Source organism: Elephantulus edwardii, unplaced genomic scaffold (genome assembly GCF_000299155.1).
Source record: "Elephantulus edwardii isolate Elephantulus edwardi_28Jun2011 unplaced genomic scaffold, EleEdw1.0 scaffold00006, whole genome shotgun sequence".
Taxonomy (NCBI): Eukaryota; Metazoa; Chordata; class Mammalia; order Macroscelidea; family Macroscelididae; genus Elephantulus; species Elephantulus edwardii.
The window spans coordinates 23,830,295-23,846,066 of NW_006399756.1; the positions used below are offsets into that span (position 1 = coordinate 23,830,295).

The following is a 15,772-nucleotide window of genomic DNA, read 5'->3' on the forward strand; positions in this document are numbered from 1 at the left end:
TAGCAGCGTGCCCAAAGTACGGAAGCTTCATCATCTTTGTCTCCAAGGAGCACTCACACTGCACCTTCTCCAAGACTTACCTGTTTGTTCTTTGGCATTCCAAGAGATCTTTAGCACTCTTCTCCAGCACCACAGTTCAAAGGCATCAATTCTTCTGTCATCTTTATTCCTTGTTCAGATTTAGGGATAGATAAAAGTATAGATTTTGTATAAGCATAAAATATTCTGGGATTCCCAATATTCTCAGTGTTAGGCATAATTTATTATGATCTCCATAGTCAAATACCTTTGTGTAGTCAATAAAACACAAATAGACATTCTCCTGAAGGAGAGGCCAAAGCTCACCAACTCCTTTGGCATAGAACTAGCTTTTATAACATTGCTCGTCTGGTTTGTGCATAGTAACTGATCCACTCTGTCTTGTGTGTAGTCAAGGAGAGCATCTCATAGGAGGGGGCTCCCACTGAGCCTGGGGCTTGAAGGTTGAGAGGTGCGTAAGAAAGGTGTGCAAGCAGAGACTGCAGGACAGGACAAGGCGGGGTCCTTTGGAACAGAACTTGCTCTACAGTAACAGTGTGAACCATGCAGTAAGTCAGAGCCTGAGTCAGTTGTTCCCAAGCCCTGGAGTCAGTGGGGACCCTTAAACAATCTGTCATTAGAATGAAACCGAAAAGGTTTTATCCGGCACTTGTCTACTGACCGGAGCAAGGGCTCTGAAAACAGACGTATTGGCTTCACACGTTGAATCAATGTTTCTGAGCTTTGTGACCTTTGTGACATCTCCCTCTGTCTTTTCATCTCTCATGTAGCGATCATAACTAGCACTACTTTATCAAGTTGTTGTGAAGATTAAGTAAATAAGTAGAGTTTTTGCAGAATATACAGCACATGGTTAACAATTAGCACTAAACGGTAGCCTTATTACTTCCATTGTTTTATTAAGTCGTTCTGACTTGTAAATAACTGCTTCCAGAAAAATCCGTTCTATTGTCCGTGCTGATCACCAGGCCCTTTGATTCTCTTACAAGAGAGTAATATGAACAGAAGTAGAAACAGGGAATTATATCATTTATTCATTTGCCTAATTCAGGCTTGAATATTAAATCTGTATTGGGAACTATCCTAGTCTGTATATCTAAAAAGAACTATGAATTGATATTCTCAGGAAGAAGTGTGAAGCCTTTGTCTTGCACCTCACTGATTTTCGATCAGTATTTTTCAGCTATACTTATTATAATCACCTTGTTGTTGTTGTGTTGTCATGTGGCATTGAGTTAGAACTCACTCAAAGTTGACCTTCCAGTTACGGGGGAGACTGCCCATCTCTCTCCCACAAAGCAGCCGGTGGATTCCACCTGCCTGCCATTGGGTCAGCAGAGCAGTTCCTTACCACTAGGCCACCAGAGCTCCATGCTTAAGTAGTTGTCATCATGTGCTACAGTCAGAACTGACCCACAGCCGATCCTCCAGTGGGTTTTCAGAGGCAGTTAATTGCACAGGAGGATGTTGCCCATCCTTCGTGGCCTTGAACTGTGTGCCTTTGGGATTGCAGCGCAGCTTCTTGCCACTAGGCCAATCTTAATTACGAACAAGTGAGTAAGTTGACCAGCTTGGCTTTCTAGAAAAATCTCCTTAATTTTCACCCGAAGAGTGGAACAGAGTGGGAAAGGTCAACCCACCCACCAAAGCCAAAACCTGATGGGAGGAGCTGTTGGTGGGTCCCAACTATGGAGGCAGAAAATGTGGAAAAGAACCGTAATGGTTGCTTTGGTGGCACCCATGCCCAGCTGTGCTGCCGACCCAAAGGCGGGGTCCCTCTTTCACTTTGTGTCCACCAACTACCTCACACCAGAAAGATGGGCAGTTTCCTTCCGTGAAACATACAATCACTAAAAACCCACAGGAGTATGAGTGCTGACTCACAAACAATGAAAAACAAAGATGAGAGAGGATTTCACCCTCCCCTTGAGAAGGTTAGGAGATAGCTCTAGTTTTGAGGTTTTCATAAAACCACATTAGAAGTTTCCTAAATTGATGTGAGGTGGGGGGGAGTGAAGAGAAAGACTCTAATTGACTTTGTAGTTTGGGCTTGGGACCATAGATGAGAATTAGTATTTACAGAACCGGGTCCCACTAACGGGGTCCGGAGCCACACAGGAGACATCAGAGGATGCAGAAATGAATTTGTGTCCTCTTGAAAACAAGGGAGCAAAGCAGAGAAAGCCCATCCTTTCTGCAGTTCCTCTTCTCTTGTGCCTCTGGTCTTCTCGAGCGCGTGCATCTGCCTCTTGGCATCATTTTGTAGTTCATGTTTAAGGTGTAGGTGATTTAGCCCCAAGGAAAGTTAAGTGGGTGGAGAAAAAGGCTAATAGGTCTCTGGGAAGCAAACTAGAAGAGATAATAGGTGATAAAGTCATGCTCTCCAACTTTGGGAAAGTGGTATTGATGGTAAATTTGCATTAAGTTCACCTCCATCAGCCCAGAAACAGTGACTCAGAGAGACTGGGTGTCACAGTAAAATCCAGTACAGAAGTAGCTTTGATGATGTTGTGGAGTTTGTACGTGTGGTTCAGGTTTACGGTGTACCTGGACTTCCATGGGTAAAAACATCAATTGAGCACATCCTGAAAATCCCATAACCACAGCTCTCTCTACCTGTTCATGAACACTTTAATGTGGGACAAGCTTAAATCAGTAACAGGATTTGTTTCTTTCTTCGTTAGCTCACAGATGGCTGTGTGGTTGTTGTTGATGACCATCAAGTCAAGCACAACTCATAGCGACCCTAGGAACAAAAGGCCTGAAGCCTTTCTATAACTATCAACATTTATCAAAGTTAATAGTTTCTGGAGGCATGTTGTTAAGGCAGTGGATGCCACTCCTGCTCATAGCTACACACACACACACACACACACACATCCCCCTTCACTCACTCACGTTATTAAAAAATAATGATAAATAGTAATGAATAATCAAGTGTAGAACTGTTGAAGGACTTCTTTTCTCATCAAACAGGGAATTAAATTCTATGAGGTTTCTACCCTTCTGGTTTACCACAAAGGGAAAAAATAAAACCTCTTGCAAAGACTTGTAATTTCTCTGTGAAATCTAGTATCATTCTGTTCAGTCAAGAGCTTTTCAATTACTTGTGAAATTTTAAATCTTTAAACATTAATAACTTGAGTTTTAGAGGTAGAAAGATCTGTAAATGGAAAATGTCAGGATGCATATGTTTCCAATATTATCTTTTTCTCGGTAGTCGGGAAAACAAGTGAGCAGGGGATACAGCCGCACCGTTTCAGGAGTCAACGTGTGGCCTCTTCAGAGCAGGGACGGGAAACAGGAAGCCCTCGGTCCTCTATGGTCCCTCTTTCTCTTGTGCCTCAGGTCCCCTGGAGCATGTGCACCTGTCCCTTCCCTTCGTCACCACAAAGAACAAAGAAGTCAACGCAACTGCGGTCCTGTGGCCCAGCCAAGTGGGCACACTCACCTACGTGTGGTGGAAAGGAAACAATACAGAGGTGGGTTCGCCTTCTGCATGTGGTCTAGTGGCCAAAGCTTAACTCACCTGATGAAGCAAACACAAGAATGAAGTGGCTTGTGTACATCACAAGACTTGCTTCAGGGACAGCACAAACCTGCTATTCAAATGATTTCATCAGGTTTATTTTCAGATGTAATCAATGAGTCAATCAATCTCTGTCTTTCTCTTTCTCTCTCTTCACTCTCATTGGTACCATCCTTAATCAGTTCTGACATGCTTTTTTATTGGGAAAAGTTTCTGTCCCCCCACACCCCCCCGCAGTAACTCTAGTAACCCAACTCTCACAGCCCAGCAAGGAAATAAACTGTCTCAAGAGTTCCAGCAGAGGTGTTGGAATTGAATGTTGTTAGCCATTCAGAGAGAGGGGGATGTTGGAAGCTGCCTCTTTGGAGATCGATGGGAAGAAAGTACTAGGACATAGTTCCCAAAAGGAGAAAGAGTTGAACGGATGCTGGGTAGACAAAAGAAACTGATTTGCAATTTAGTTCCACCCTCATTGGCCCGGCTCATAATAAATCAAACATAGCTGTATCTTTAAACCCTTTCTGCTTCCTCAAAAACTCATCAAAAATCAATAGCACTTGGAAAACCTGTAGATACCTTTTTTAACTCTTTGTGTGCCAAAATCTTCACTGTGAAGATGAGGCAGATGAAGTAAGAGCACCAGCTTAAGTAGCTGCTTCCTTTGGAGGCCAAGGTCAAGACCTTCTATTGCCTTTAAAAAAATTGCATTGGTTTGCATACAAAGTTCATATACATCGTGTTTGACACTACTCTTCATACACTCATTCTCATTCAGTGTGTTTTGTAAAATCAGTCACCATTGAGCCATTATTTTTTTAGTTGCACTTCCTTTCATACTAGGCTGCAGCCTCTATTGTTTTTTTCTAATTTACTTCTCTCAGAAATGAAAATGCTTGCAAGTAGAAGTCAGGTATTGCTGCTAAGACCCTTCGCTGTCCAACTCTGAATGGCACAGGGATGGCCTGTTCTGGATTAGATTGGAGTACTTGATCTCCTTCCAGCAGACTTACTTGGTGAATCTGCCCTTCAACTGCAGTTCATCTTACTTTAATAAAAAATCTTCTCTGCCATTGAATCCTGTTGAATTCTGACCCTTAACTGAAGCAAATAGTTTTGCACAGACCCAGGTCTACTGAGCCAGCCTGACCCTGGAAGGCTCCTTTCACTTCTACCACCAATGTAACTGTCCTGAAAAGAAGCCCCTGCCCCCCTTTTTATTCCTCCTCAAACTGCATGTTAATTTGGTCCAACTCAAATCTGCTACCCTCAGTGGATAAGGAGGAACCTATGTGCATGACCTGAGAGCTGGGGCTCAAAGATGAAAATACTCAGAAACTCTCTTCTGAGCCTCCTTTAATTTATTTTTTTTTTTCTTCTCTGAAAACAAAACCAAATTCTCAGCTGACCCTACTGAGTAGATTGCCTTTAGTGGGCTTTAGTCTTCCCTCTGCCATACAGGGAGTTAAATGAATTTTGATTTTACAATTAATTAAGAGAAGACAGGAAAGAAATGCTTGTGTGAAGTGCGTCTCGGGAGGTCAGTAGGCTAATCACCGTTCCCTCCAGGACCCTGGCATCCGGTTAGACTACAGGCACCACTCCAAGTCTTTTTTTTTTAATCCCTAAGCCTCTGCCCAATTAGCACTTTTTTTCTATAGCAGCTACTTCCAGGAAATTGCTGATAGAGCTTTCCAAAGCAACACAAGATACACAAGGTCACTGTTTTCTAACTAGTATAGTTGGTGGCCATGGTTGTGGTGGTCCAGTTTCATTGTATGTACGTAGACCACCCGAGAGGCAAATGACTGGCAGTTTATAAATTTTCATTCATTGAACTAGTATGAGCTTCTGAAGCTTCATCTAACATGCCATGGACATGTTGCAAGGAGGGACCAGTGCTTGGAGAGAGACATCATGCTTGGAAGGGTGGAGAGACAGCGCAGGAGAGGAAGACTCTCGATAAGATGCATTGATTCCATCACTGGGGTAATGGGGATAGGCATTTCAGAGACAATAAGATTAGCACAGGATAGAGCAGGGTTTGCGGCTATTTTACACAGGGGCACTATGAGTTGCAAGCGACTCAACGGCACATAACAACAACAACAACAGCAGCAATCTGGCTTTACCTCTGGAGGCCTAGTGACAAGAAGTTGCATTGCAATCCCAAAGGCTTGTGGTTCAAGGCCACCAGCTGCTCCATGGGAGATGGTTGGACTCTCGTGTGATTAACTTCCTCTGGAAACCCACCTGAGGGTCACCTAGGGATCAGTTTCAACTCAAAAGTAGAGAACAGCAATCTGGCTTTATGTGTCTTTTTGGATACAAAAATCTGTATATGTGTTGTTGTTGTTGTTAGGTGTGCTTGAGTTGATTCTGACTCCAAGCACCCTGGGAACAACAGATTGAAACTTGGCTTTATTCCCAGACTTCTTCACAATCTGTCATGCTCCTGTCCATTTGTGCTGTCACTGTGCCAGTCTGTCTTACTGAGTTTCTTCCTTTCACTCATTGACTCTATTTTTCCAAGAATGATGTCTTTTTCCAAGGACTGGCCTTTCCTGACAATATGTCCAATCTGTGTTGAGATAAGGCTTCACCATCCTTGCATCCAAGACAGACTCATTTGTTCTTTGAATGTCCATGGTATATTTAGTGTCCACCACCAAAATGCAAAGGCATTGATGATTCATCTGTCTTCCTTATTCATTGTCAACTTTCACATGCAGTCAAAGCAACTGGAAATTCCATGGCTCAGATCAGGTGTACCTTAGTCTTTAAACTGATGTTTTTGCTCTTTAGCACTTTAAAGAGAACTTGATCGCATACACTTGAGCAGCAAACAAGCCCTATAAACCTTCTATATCTGCCAGCACTGAATCGGGATGGTCATGTAACAGAGGTAATCAGGTGCCCAGGGAATAGGCAGAGTCGCTTGGGTGCCTGGCTCCAGTGGTCTCCTTTCTGAGCTGGACTTGACCTGAGGGAAGCGCGGATGGCATCACTTCGTACTGGAGGGCTCCAGGAAGAGCCTCCGCTGAGTTAAACAGCTTGCTGGTGATTCAGAGTTGAACGCTTCTTGTCTATAACTAAGCAGCTTTCCTGTCTATCTTACCACGTTTGTTTCAGCCCTTGATCACCTTGGAGGGAAGCATATCAGTTAAGTTTCTTTCTGAAGGGATGAACACCATCACAGTGCAGGTCTCAGCTGGGAATGCCATCCTCCAGGACACAAAGACCATCGCAGTGTATGGTGAGTGGCCCTCCTTACTGATCCGTCAGCACCTTTGTGATCAGATGAGCTTGTTGGGTACCAACGCGTACTGGAAGCCATCCAGTGCATAACCTTTATCTGAAAAAGAGTGGGCCATGGCTGAGGAAGAGCCGTGAGAAGCTCCTTTAATGAAGGAAATAGATTTTCTGCAATGTTTTTAACATCTGACAGCATTTATTGTTTTACTTCCTTAACTTGGCCTCAAAGCAAATAGAACAACTTCTCACTCCCTCAACATAGTAGGCTAGAGAGGGTTGTATTAAGCATAAGGTTAAGTAATTCTATTTGAGGTTCCAGTAGCATTTTAAGAGCTAAACTATCTTGTGATAGCAAACAGTTTGTGCTGAATAGTTTTTCTTAATTCAACTTTAAAATCTTGATTATTAAGAAAGACTCACATGTTTAAACTATTCTAAAATGTCTTCTGAAAATGAAAATATTTTTTTTCAAAAACTGCTAAATTAAAGCAACAGATAATTCAAATGCAAAACTTCATCATGGAGTGGATATTAGTTTGAGGAATTGACTCATTTTTAGTAGAACAACTTTTTTTTTAATCACTTGAGAAAACTTGAATGTGGTCAGAATATTAGATGGGATTCATAGGAACTGAAATGGAAAGGTGAAAATCATTAACGGGAAAATAGATTGAAATACTTTTTATCAGTTTACACAGTTTGATAGTTTTGTACATAGAAAAAATATTCTGATAAATGTACAGTATGTGTGTTTGTTGTTGTTAAGTGCTGTCAAGTCATGGACAACTCATAACAACTATGAACAAGAGACTTGGACACTTTTACAACTTTCATCCTTTCTCCAAGTTCATAGAGTTTCTGGAGGCAAGCTATTTCAGAAGTGGATGCCATTCCTGCTTTCAAGCTTGTTTTATTCAGGGAGCTCCACCCAACACTGTCCACGTCATATTTGACACATCAGTGTCACAGTGTTCAGCTTCCCAGCAACTATGAGGTACCTCTGTACAGCAAGTGAACAAGTTAGTGAATAATAAAAATGGAAATTTTACCATAAATACAGAAATTGTGGTCTGATGGTAAGAAGCTGCACTGTGACCCCAAAGGCACCAGCTGCTCCCTGGAGAAGAATAGGCAATCTCCTCCTTTATAATTTATTGCCTCAAAATCTGCCCTCTGGCTAGTCAGCTATGAGTAAGTTCCAATTCAACAGCACACAAAAATAATAACATATACATATATGTTGTTATAGTTATATGTCATTAAGGTGGAACCAACTTAAAGTTAATGCTCAAGTCAGTTTTCAGAGGCTGTAACTTATGAGAAGATGAGTGATGATCTTTCTTCCATGGAGCAGATGGTGGATTCAAACTTTGGGTTGTCAGTGCATCTCCTTACCATTAGGCTACCAGAGCTCGCTCGTGCGCGTGCTCTCTCGCTCTCTCGCTCTCTATCTATCTATCTATCTATCTATCTATCTATCTATCTACACACACACAGAGTGAAAGATTAAAGTTTAAATATCCAAATATCCAACAAGAATTTAAATATGAATATATGGAAAAATAAATCCTATAGAGAAAATGAAAATGAGAGAGATAGACAGTTTGTAGTCCTGATTAGATTAATTGCTTTAAGTTGTAGAATTAAATGGTCCTAATAAAATTATTTGGAACTGTTATTAATGCTGGAAAACCCATTCTGTTTTTCCTTTCTCATCCTGCCAACTTAACCTTTAAATTCAGAAAATGATTGGGAAGTCAATTTGAACGTATCAGAGGGGCAAAGGCTTTAAGGATACATTTCCTCTGCTGGTTGAGTTTTAGATTTCAAAATTGTTTTCCTTCTTTCTCCTGTCAGGATTTGATCAGCCCCAAGTAGTGAGTAGAATTAAATAAAATAAGATCCTGGTTTCCTTACAAAGGGCCCATCTCTCTACTGTGAGCCCAACTAACTGTTTAACGCGTTGCTGCACACCTTTTAAATTGATGACCATGCTTAGAAACACATTTGCCATCATTCGCGGCAGTGTATTACCAAGGAAGGACATTTGTCAATCTTTCCATTCCATTGGCTTTCTGTGGGATAGGAATGCTGTCCTCAAACTACCCTTTGTATCAGATGTGCTAATAATATCGGCATTCTTCCTAGGAACCTTGCCCCAGCTAGTAAGTTGTGAATCTAGGTTTGTAATCCAGCCCGCCCAGCCTCAGGTCCCATGCCCTGAAATTACCCCGTTCAACTGACTCTCTTTATTTTGTGTCTGGGGGTGTTTCCCCTCCTCTCCGCATTGACTGTACTAGTGGACACTGATCCATTAGCCTCATAGAAGTCCTCCTCGTATTGGCAATCTCATTACACTTTCAGAGAGAATCTTAAGCCTGCGCGGTCTTTGGCCTTACTTGCTCCAGTCTAGTCATTTTACAGAGAAGAAACTGTGGTCTGGGTGTGAAGAATTACTGACTTAAAATCATTCTGCTTTTTATTAATAGATCCAGTCACAGTAGTGGTGGTATAGTGGTCATTAATATCGATACAGTCTTCTCTATGCACTTGACATATATGATATGTTTCCTTCAGTTCTCTAAACAGAATTAAGAGGAATAGTCCAGAATCATCCCTGCTTTAAAGATGAAAAAAATATAAGTAGGGTCTATGACACCAGCAACTTCAAGAATTCTGGATCAAGAGCAATGTTACACTTAGGCTTGTTCAACAAATAAGAGATGTATGGAGAAGGACTTGAAATGGTATAGATCTTATTCTAAAATTGTGCAAAAAGTACATGCTTTAAGACATTCCTAATCACCTTTGACTTTCTATAGTCTTTTTAAAGAATTTCTACAAAGACATGTCATCCCTCCTCAAGTAGGTTATCACCCTGACCTTGTTAAGAACTTTATCAAGAGAAATACTCCTCCCTATAACCCTTCCTCAAACAGATTTCTCAATTTTCAGATCCTTAGTTTATATTTCCCAATGAGTATTAGTTTATATTTCCCAGTGAGTAGTCCAGAGTTCCATGTGTGTGTTTACAAATCAACACAGTTGCCAGTGTCAGAGCAGAGCTGTTCTTCAATGGCTGGGTTCTACGGAAGTCGGTCACCGATCACCAGGTCTTCCCTTTACCACCTGTAGGTGGACACAAACATTTTGCTTAGCCTTGAGCTTGTTAATTGTTTGCATTACTCTGTAGTCCAAGTGTGTGATTTAATGACACATGGGTATGAGGCGGCCCCCTGTACAGGAAGCTGACAGAGGAAATGTCTGCTCAGTGCCTCACAGAAGACTACAGAAAAGAAAACTTCGTTGACATGGTTTTTCCCTCATTTACTTCAGAGTACACTCTTGCTTTTAAATAGGTCTTAAAGCATGTACTCTTTTGAAACAATTTTAGAATAAGATCTATACCATTTCAAGTCCTTCTCTGTACATCTCTTATTTGTTGAACAAGCCTAAGTGTAACATTGCTCCTACATCCCCACTGATTGCCATGCTGTTTAGCATGTTAAGGACTTATGAAGACAGTGGCATCTTTTTTGTCATTTGTGTCCTTTTACTGAGACAAACTTCTTCCCTCACTTGTAGATGGGAGTCTCAGCCGTTTGGGAATATGATAATGGCACAAACTTGTATCGTCAAAGCATAAAAGTTAAAACTCAGCGGCTGGGTCCTTGGTGCTACCATTTACCACGCTGCTAATTAATATGCATTTCATTCTTTTCCATCAGAGCTGAGGCAGTGATATTCACGTAGGTGACCAGTGACTCATAAAATAGTCAAGCTTTGAAAAAGACGCCTTTGGAATAGGGTAACTACTTCAGATGCACACAGTGTAATGTAAGGATTGTCAAAGCCCATGTTTGATAACACTTTAGTATTGTTAAGAAATACACAAGTGGGCTTTGATGCTCCCTGAATGTATAACAGGCACCACTGATGCCTCTTGGTCCCTTGTGAAATACCAGGACAGGCTTTCCATTGTCATTTTTAAAACCAAAATATACACGTGTGGTGAATACATGAACTTGTGCGTTCCAGTGTGTGTCCAGTGCCCATTATACTGATATCCATTCAAACAATATGTGTTAACTAAATAAATCACAGGTCATTTGAATACCTACTATGTGCTACTCCTTGCTCCAAGTGCCAGGAATAGTGCATCCAAATTCTTGTGGACTTTCAGCAGTCATATTTCAGGTAAATGCAAAAGTCAAATATTCAAAAAGAGAAGAAAGGAGGAAGAAGCAATGAAACAGGATCCTTAGACAAAAGGTGCTGGGGGTGGGTGGACAAAAACAACTACCTGAAGCTGTTAGTTGGAGAGAGAAGCCTGGACGGACTTGAGAAGCGGAACAAGTAGGTGCCGGATTATATGAGTCCTTGAAGGCAATGGCTAGAAGCTACACTTTGTGCTAAACTCCGTGGAGCCACTAACAGACTTGAGGGAGGTAAAGCCATCAGAGGGTTTCATTTGTTAAACACTGTGTTTGGCCAAGGGATGTGGAGCCCTGAGGTGTGTGACAGGAAGACCTTCACTTAAGGGTGGTACAAATGTATCAGCTGCTAACTAAAAAGTCAAGGTCAACCAGTGGGCTTCTGAAGGAAGACCTGGCAATCTACTTCCCCCCACACACACACACACAGAAGCCCTTATAAGTCCTGTGGAACAGAGTTCTCACAGTTCTACTCAGATACACAAGAAACAATCATGAGTTAGGATTTCCTTGAAGGCAACTAGTTTGGGACTTGCAAATGCAGAGATGCAGCTTCCCACAGGCTGCACCAAGCCAAGGTCTGTCCTGCAGGGCTTTTAAGACTGACACATGCCTTTGGAACAAGAACTACTCTGTGCGTGATGTACAGCACAGTCCCAAGGACTTGCTGAGTCTTCTTGAGATTACATAGTGAGAACTCCTCCATCCAATGCTCTGCCCTTCCCTCTCCTTTTCATATATCATCGCAGAGCCTTTCTGATCAGATAGAGCCTCCTATCCCATTTTCTCTTGTAAGCAGTTCCCTCATAATACACTGTTTCATCTCAGCTTGAAGCTTACTTCCCAGAGGACCTGGAATAAGTAACTCAGAAGCTACACAATCAACTAATAAAATCTTTCTATTAAGGAGCTCAAAGTCTATTAAAGGAAACTTCTGTGCAGGGGGAAAAATTGATAGCGTATGTGCACATAATTATTATATAATCAAATTATTATTGCTATAAACTTATGTAATAATAAAGGAGTCTACAACATACTGTAGTTCCATAAAAGAGAACATTAAGGCTTGGGCTGTGTTTTCATTTCCACAGTCAGGAAAAGGTTTGGTGGGCACTGGGAATAAGGGACCAGTCGAGGTGGAAGACTGGTGTGAACAGAGACAAAGTCATAAAGCTGCCATCGAGTCTGAGTCACGTAGAGTCAAGAACTGAAAATAAGGTGAAGGCTGCGGAGATAGGTGTGGACAGAGCCTGGAGTGCTCAATAAGGCTACAGTCTTTGAGCTTAAAAATAAGAGGAGCTCCAGTAACCCTAGTAGTAAGGAGCTACACTGTCAGCCTAAAGGTGTGCTGTTCAAATCCACCAGCTGCTCTGTGGGAGGATGAGAAATCGCCTCCCATGTGACTTACTGCCTCTGAAAACCTGCTGGAGGGTCAGCTATGGCTCAGTTCCAACTCAACAGCACTTAACAACCACTTTTTGAGATAAGAGGGATGGGATGGGGTAGGTTCGGACTAGAGAAGTCTGTCTAAAGACTATGGTTACAAGTCACCCATCTGTAAGGCTTTGTGTAAGATACCTGACCTGATATAATAATACATTTTTTTGGAAGCACTCTTTAACTGATGATAACCCCTTCTTCTATTGTTTCCCCAGAGGAATTCCGGTCCCTTCGTCTGTCCTTTTCTCCAAACCTAGACGACTTCAATCCAGACATCCCTGAATGGAGGCGGGATATCAGCAGAGTCATTAAAAAAGCGCTGGTGAAAGTGAGTGCAGACCGTTCCTTCTCCTCCCCAGGCCCGTTTCCCCTCTGTCCTCTTGGAGCTTCATGGTGAGGGACGCATGGGGGAAAGACGTGGCAAGGACTGGAGCCCATGGAGGTTCCGCCAATGGCTTTGGTATCTTCACTGCTGAACGCCGCACACGCACACACATCCCAGCAAGCGCTCTTGACACCGGCCTGTGCTTGTTGTGCCTGTGAAGGCTTTTCTGCTTGGAGAACAAAGAGGAGAAGATACACACTGAAGACAGTTACATCCGAAAGCCCACCATCAAATCTTTAGTAAATATAAAATCAGTTCATTATAAAGACAACACGTAGGGAATTTGGGACTGTGTACAGTTAATAAGAACCGCATTGTGTTCCAGCTCCACAGATATGCAAGGATCACAGAGAGCATGTCATGCATATGTCAGTCCTGTTTCTGTATCTCAGTTTCTTTAAGGCATATCTCTTCTACAACAATCTTTAGAGAGAGATACAATAGCCTCATTTTATAGAGGAGACAACTTAGGATTTGAGAAACTACATATTGGAAATCTAGCTATTGCTGAGTTCAGGTCTGAGTGCTAAATCACCTGGAAGGTTCCACTGTCACCTGGGAGATCTGCAGGGATGTGGGTGGCCAGAACGCTCAAGCTAAAGGAAGTTGCCAGTGGATTAGTGAAACAAGTCATCTCTTTTGGAAGGCAGAGGTTAGAGACTAGCTGTCATAGTCGGGAGATGCGTATCTTTGGCAGTAGTCCATAGGGAATTTACAGATCTTAAGTCTAAGGTCAATGCTGAGGTTTATGTTTGTGTAACATAGTCCTTTATGATTTCTTGAAGATAACCGAGAATATATAGTTTATCCTTCTCAGAGAGATTGTCATTGACAACTTGAGTTAACACCTCCAGAAATATACTCCCCCAAAACACACCACTTTTATGGGTGAGGAAAGAATTGCCATAGCCATGCAAGGAGTTTATTGCGTTATTGTACAGAGTAGAACAGAAGTCACAGATGAGTTTTCTCCCCCCAGGAAATTAGCCCAGAAGGAAATTTAGTATTTTCAGTGCATTCTTTTCCTTGCTTGTACCTAGTTGATGATGCATGCATGACACCAAAAAATAAGAAGACAAAGGTGTTTGGCATTACCCTGCTCAGAAAATAAATTCTCAAACCACCCTGTTAGCCAAGGACTGGCCTTCCTTATGTCCTTAACTGTTGTTGGCATGGATTTACCCTTAACAGTACTCTAATCATTCAGGAAATTAGAAGACGTATTGCCATGGGAAAGTCTCCTGTTAGGGAACTCTCCAAAGTACTGAAGAGGAGCAGTGTCTCTTTGGAGACTAAGGGGCATCTGATACAGGCCATGGTCTTTGCTATCACTTGTTATACATCAGAGAGTTGAACAATGACTAGGGAGGCTAGAAGGGGAATTGATGCCTTTGAGCTGTGGTGCTGGAGAAGAGTGTTGAGGGTACCATGGTCTGCTAGGAAAACAAACAGATTCATCCTGGGAAGGGTCAAACCTTGGAAGCGAGGATTCTAAGGCTCCGTGTAACATACTTTGGACATTTTGCAAGGAGGGACAGGTCCTTGGAGAAGGACATAATGCTTGGGAGGGTGGAGGAACAGCGCTGAAGGGGATGGCACCCTGTGAGGTGGATTGATTCAGTGACTGGGGTAATCGGGATGGGTGTGTGGGAGACGGTGAGATTGGCACAGAACAGAGCAGAGTTTAGGGATGTTGTACGTAGGGTCGCCATGAGTTGCAAGCGACTTGATGGCACGTAACAACAACAGCAATCATTCTGCTCAGAGCTTTGAACTTATAACACGATTAATGTCCAAAGCAAGCCTCTGATGTTGATGCTATGATGATGTGCATTTCACAGGTGTGGAATCAGAATTTAGAAAGGTTACATTGGGTGCCCAATGCACCTGGACTCTGGACTCAGATTCAAACCACTCCAACTTTGTGACCATCTTTTCCTGTGTTACATGCAGTATCAGGGATGGATAGAGGAGCATTGGTGTACAGAAGGGATACCATCCTTTGCCTCTGGGAAGATGCTATCTTACTGTGTTTATGACTCTTAGCATCCTTGGCATGATATTGGCTTAACATTGTGACCACCAGGGGGCACAGCTGCTGGACTGCAAGTCCTCCTGGAGTAAGTTCCTCTGTAGCTGGCAACCTTCTCTCCTGGTTGTGGCTGCTGGTCTCTCTACTGTGCTGTCCAAGAGAGATGATGTGAACTCTCTGTGAGCCCGCTGGTAAGCTCCTTCTGCACGCAGCATTCTGAAGACCCACACTCCTGTGCATCTTCCAGATGGCAGTCTAGCTCTCCAGATGATTTATCAACCAGACGCTAGCTCAGCTCAGATTTTTCTTCACACTTATTATCCAGGGATCAGATGCCCAGAGTCTTCGCCTGTTTACCAGCTGTCCAGTAAGCTTGGAATTACTGCTTATCAGTATTTCTAGGCTGCTTCATTGCAGAACCAGCAAAATGTGGAGTAAGTGGATTGCCTCATCATCTCTGAGGATGGTGGTGATGGTGAGGTCTATGCCTTCTAGTCACCTGGTTACCGGATTCTAAGAGGCAACTGACACAGCCTTTGGCTCTCAGCCTCCCCTCCTGTTTCTAAGAGCAGCACCTTTTGGAGTTTAGTGCACTGCCATGGCCCTGATTCCTGAGACTCCACATTGTCAAAAGTACTCTAACAAACTGTGCAACCTGGCACCAGCTTACTTCTAGTTTTCTTTCTGTCTAGCAGACAACAGAATTTGGTGTTCAATAGATTGCCTGTTGCTCATCAAAGGGGCTTTTGTATTGGCTTTCCACAGTACACACTATTTAATTGAATGGTTTTCTGGTTAAGATTATGTGTCAACTTGGCTGGGCCAGGATTTTCAGTGGTTTGACACTAATATGTAATAATGTACTTTGGCAGTTATTTATA

General features: G+C 42.5%; 1 protein-coding gene across 4 annotated transcripts in view; it reads left to right on the top strand.

The window, feature by feature from the left end:
• The window catches only part of SORCS1 (sortilin-related VPS10 domain containing receptor 1), a 675,554-nt gene that overhangs the window by 624,883 nt on the left and 34,899 nt on the right, over nt 1–15,772 (top strand). For all 4 annotated transcript variants that reach the window (XM_006879951.1, XM_006879950.1, XM_006879949.1 and 1 more), the window contains exons 20-22: nt 3,388–3,521; nt 6,698–6,821; nt 12,690–12,802. In XM_006879951.1, the coding sequence (XP_006880013.1) occupies nt 3,388–3,521; nt 6,698–6,821; nt 12,690–12,802 (371 nt within the window). The remainder of the gene's footprint in view (nt 1–3,387; nt 3,522–6,697; nt 6,822–12,689; nt 12,803–15,772) is intronic.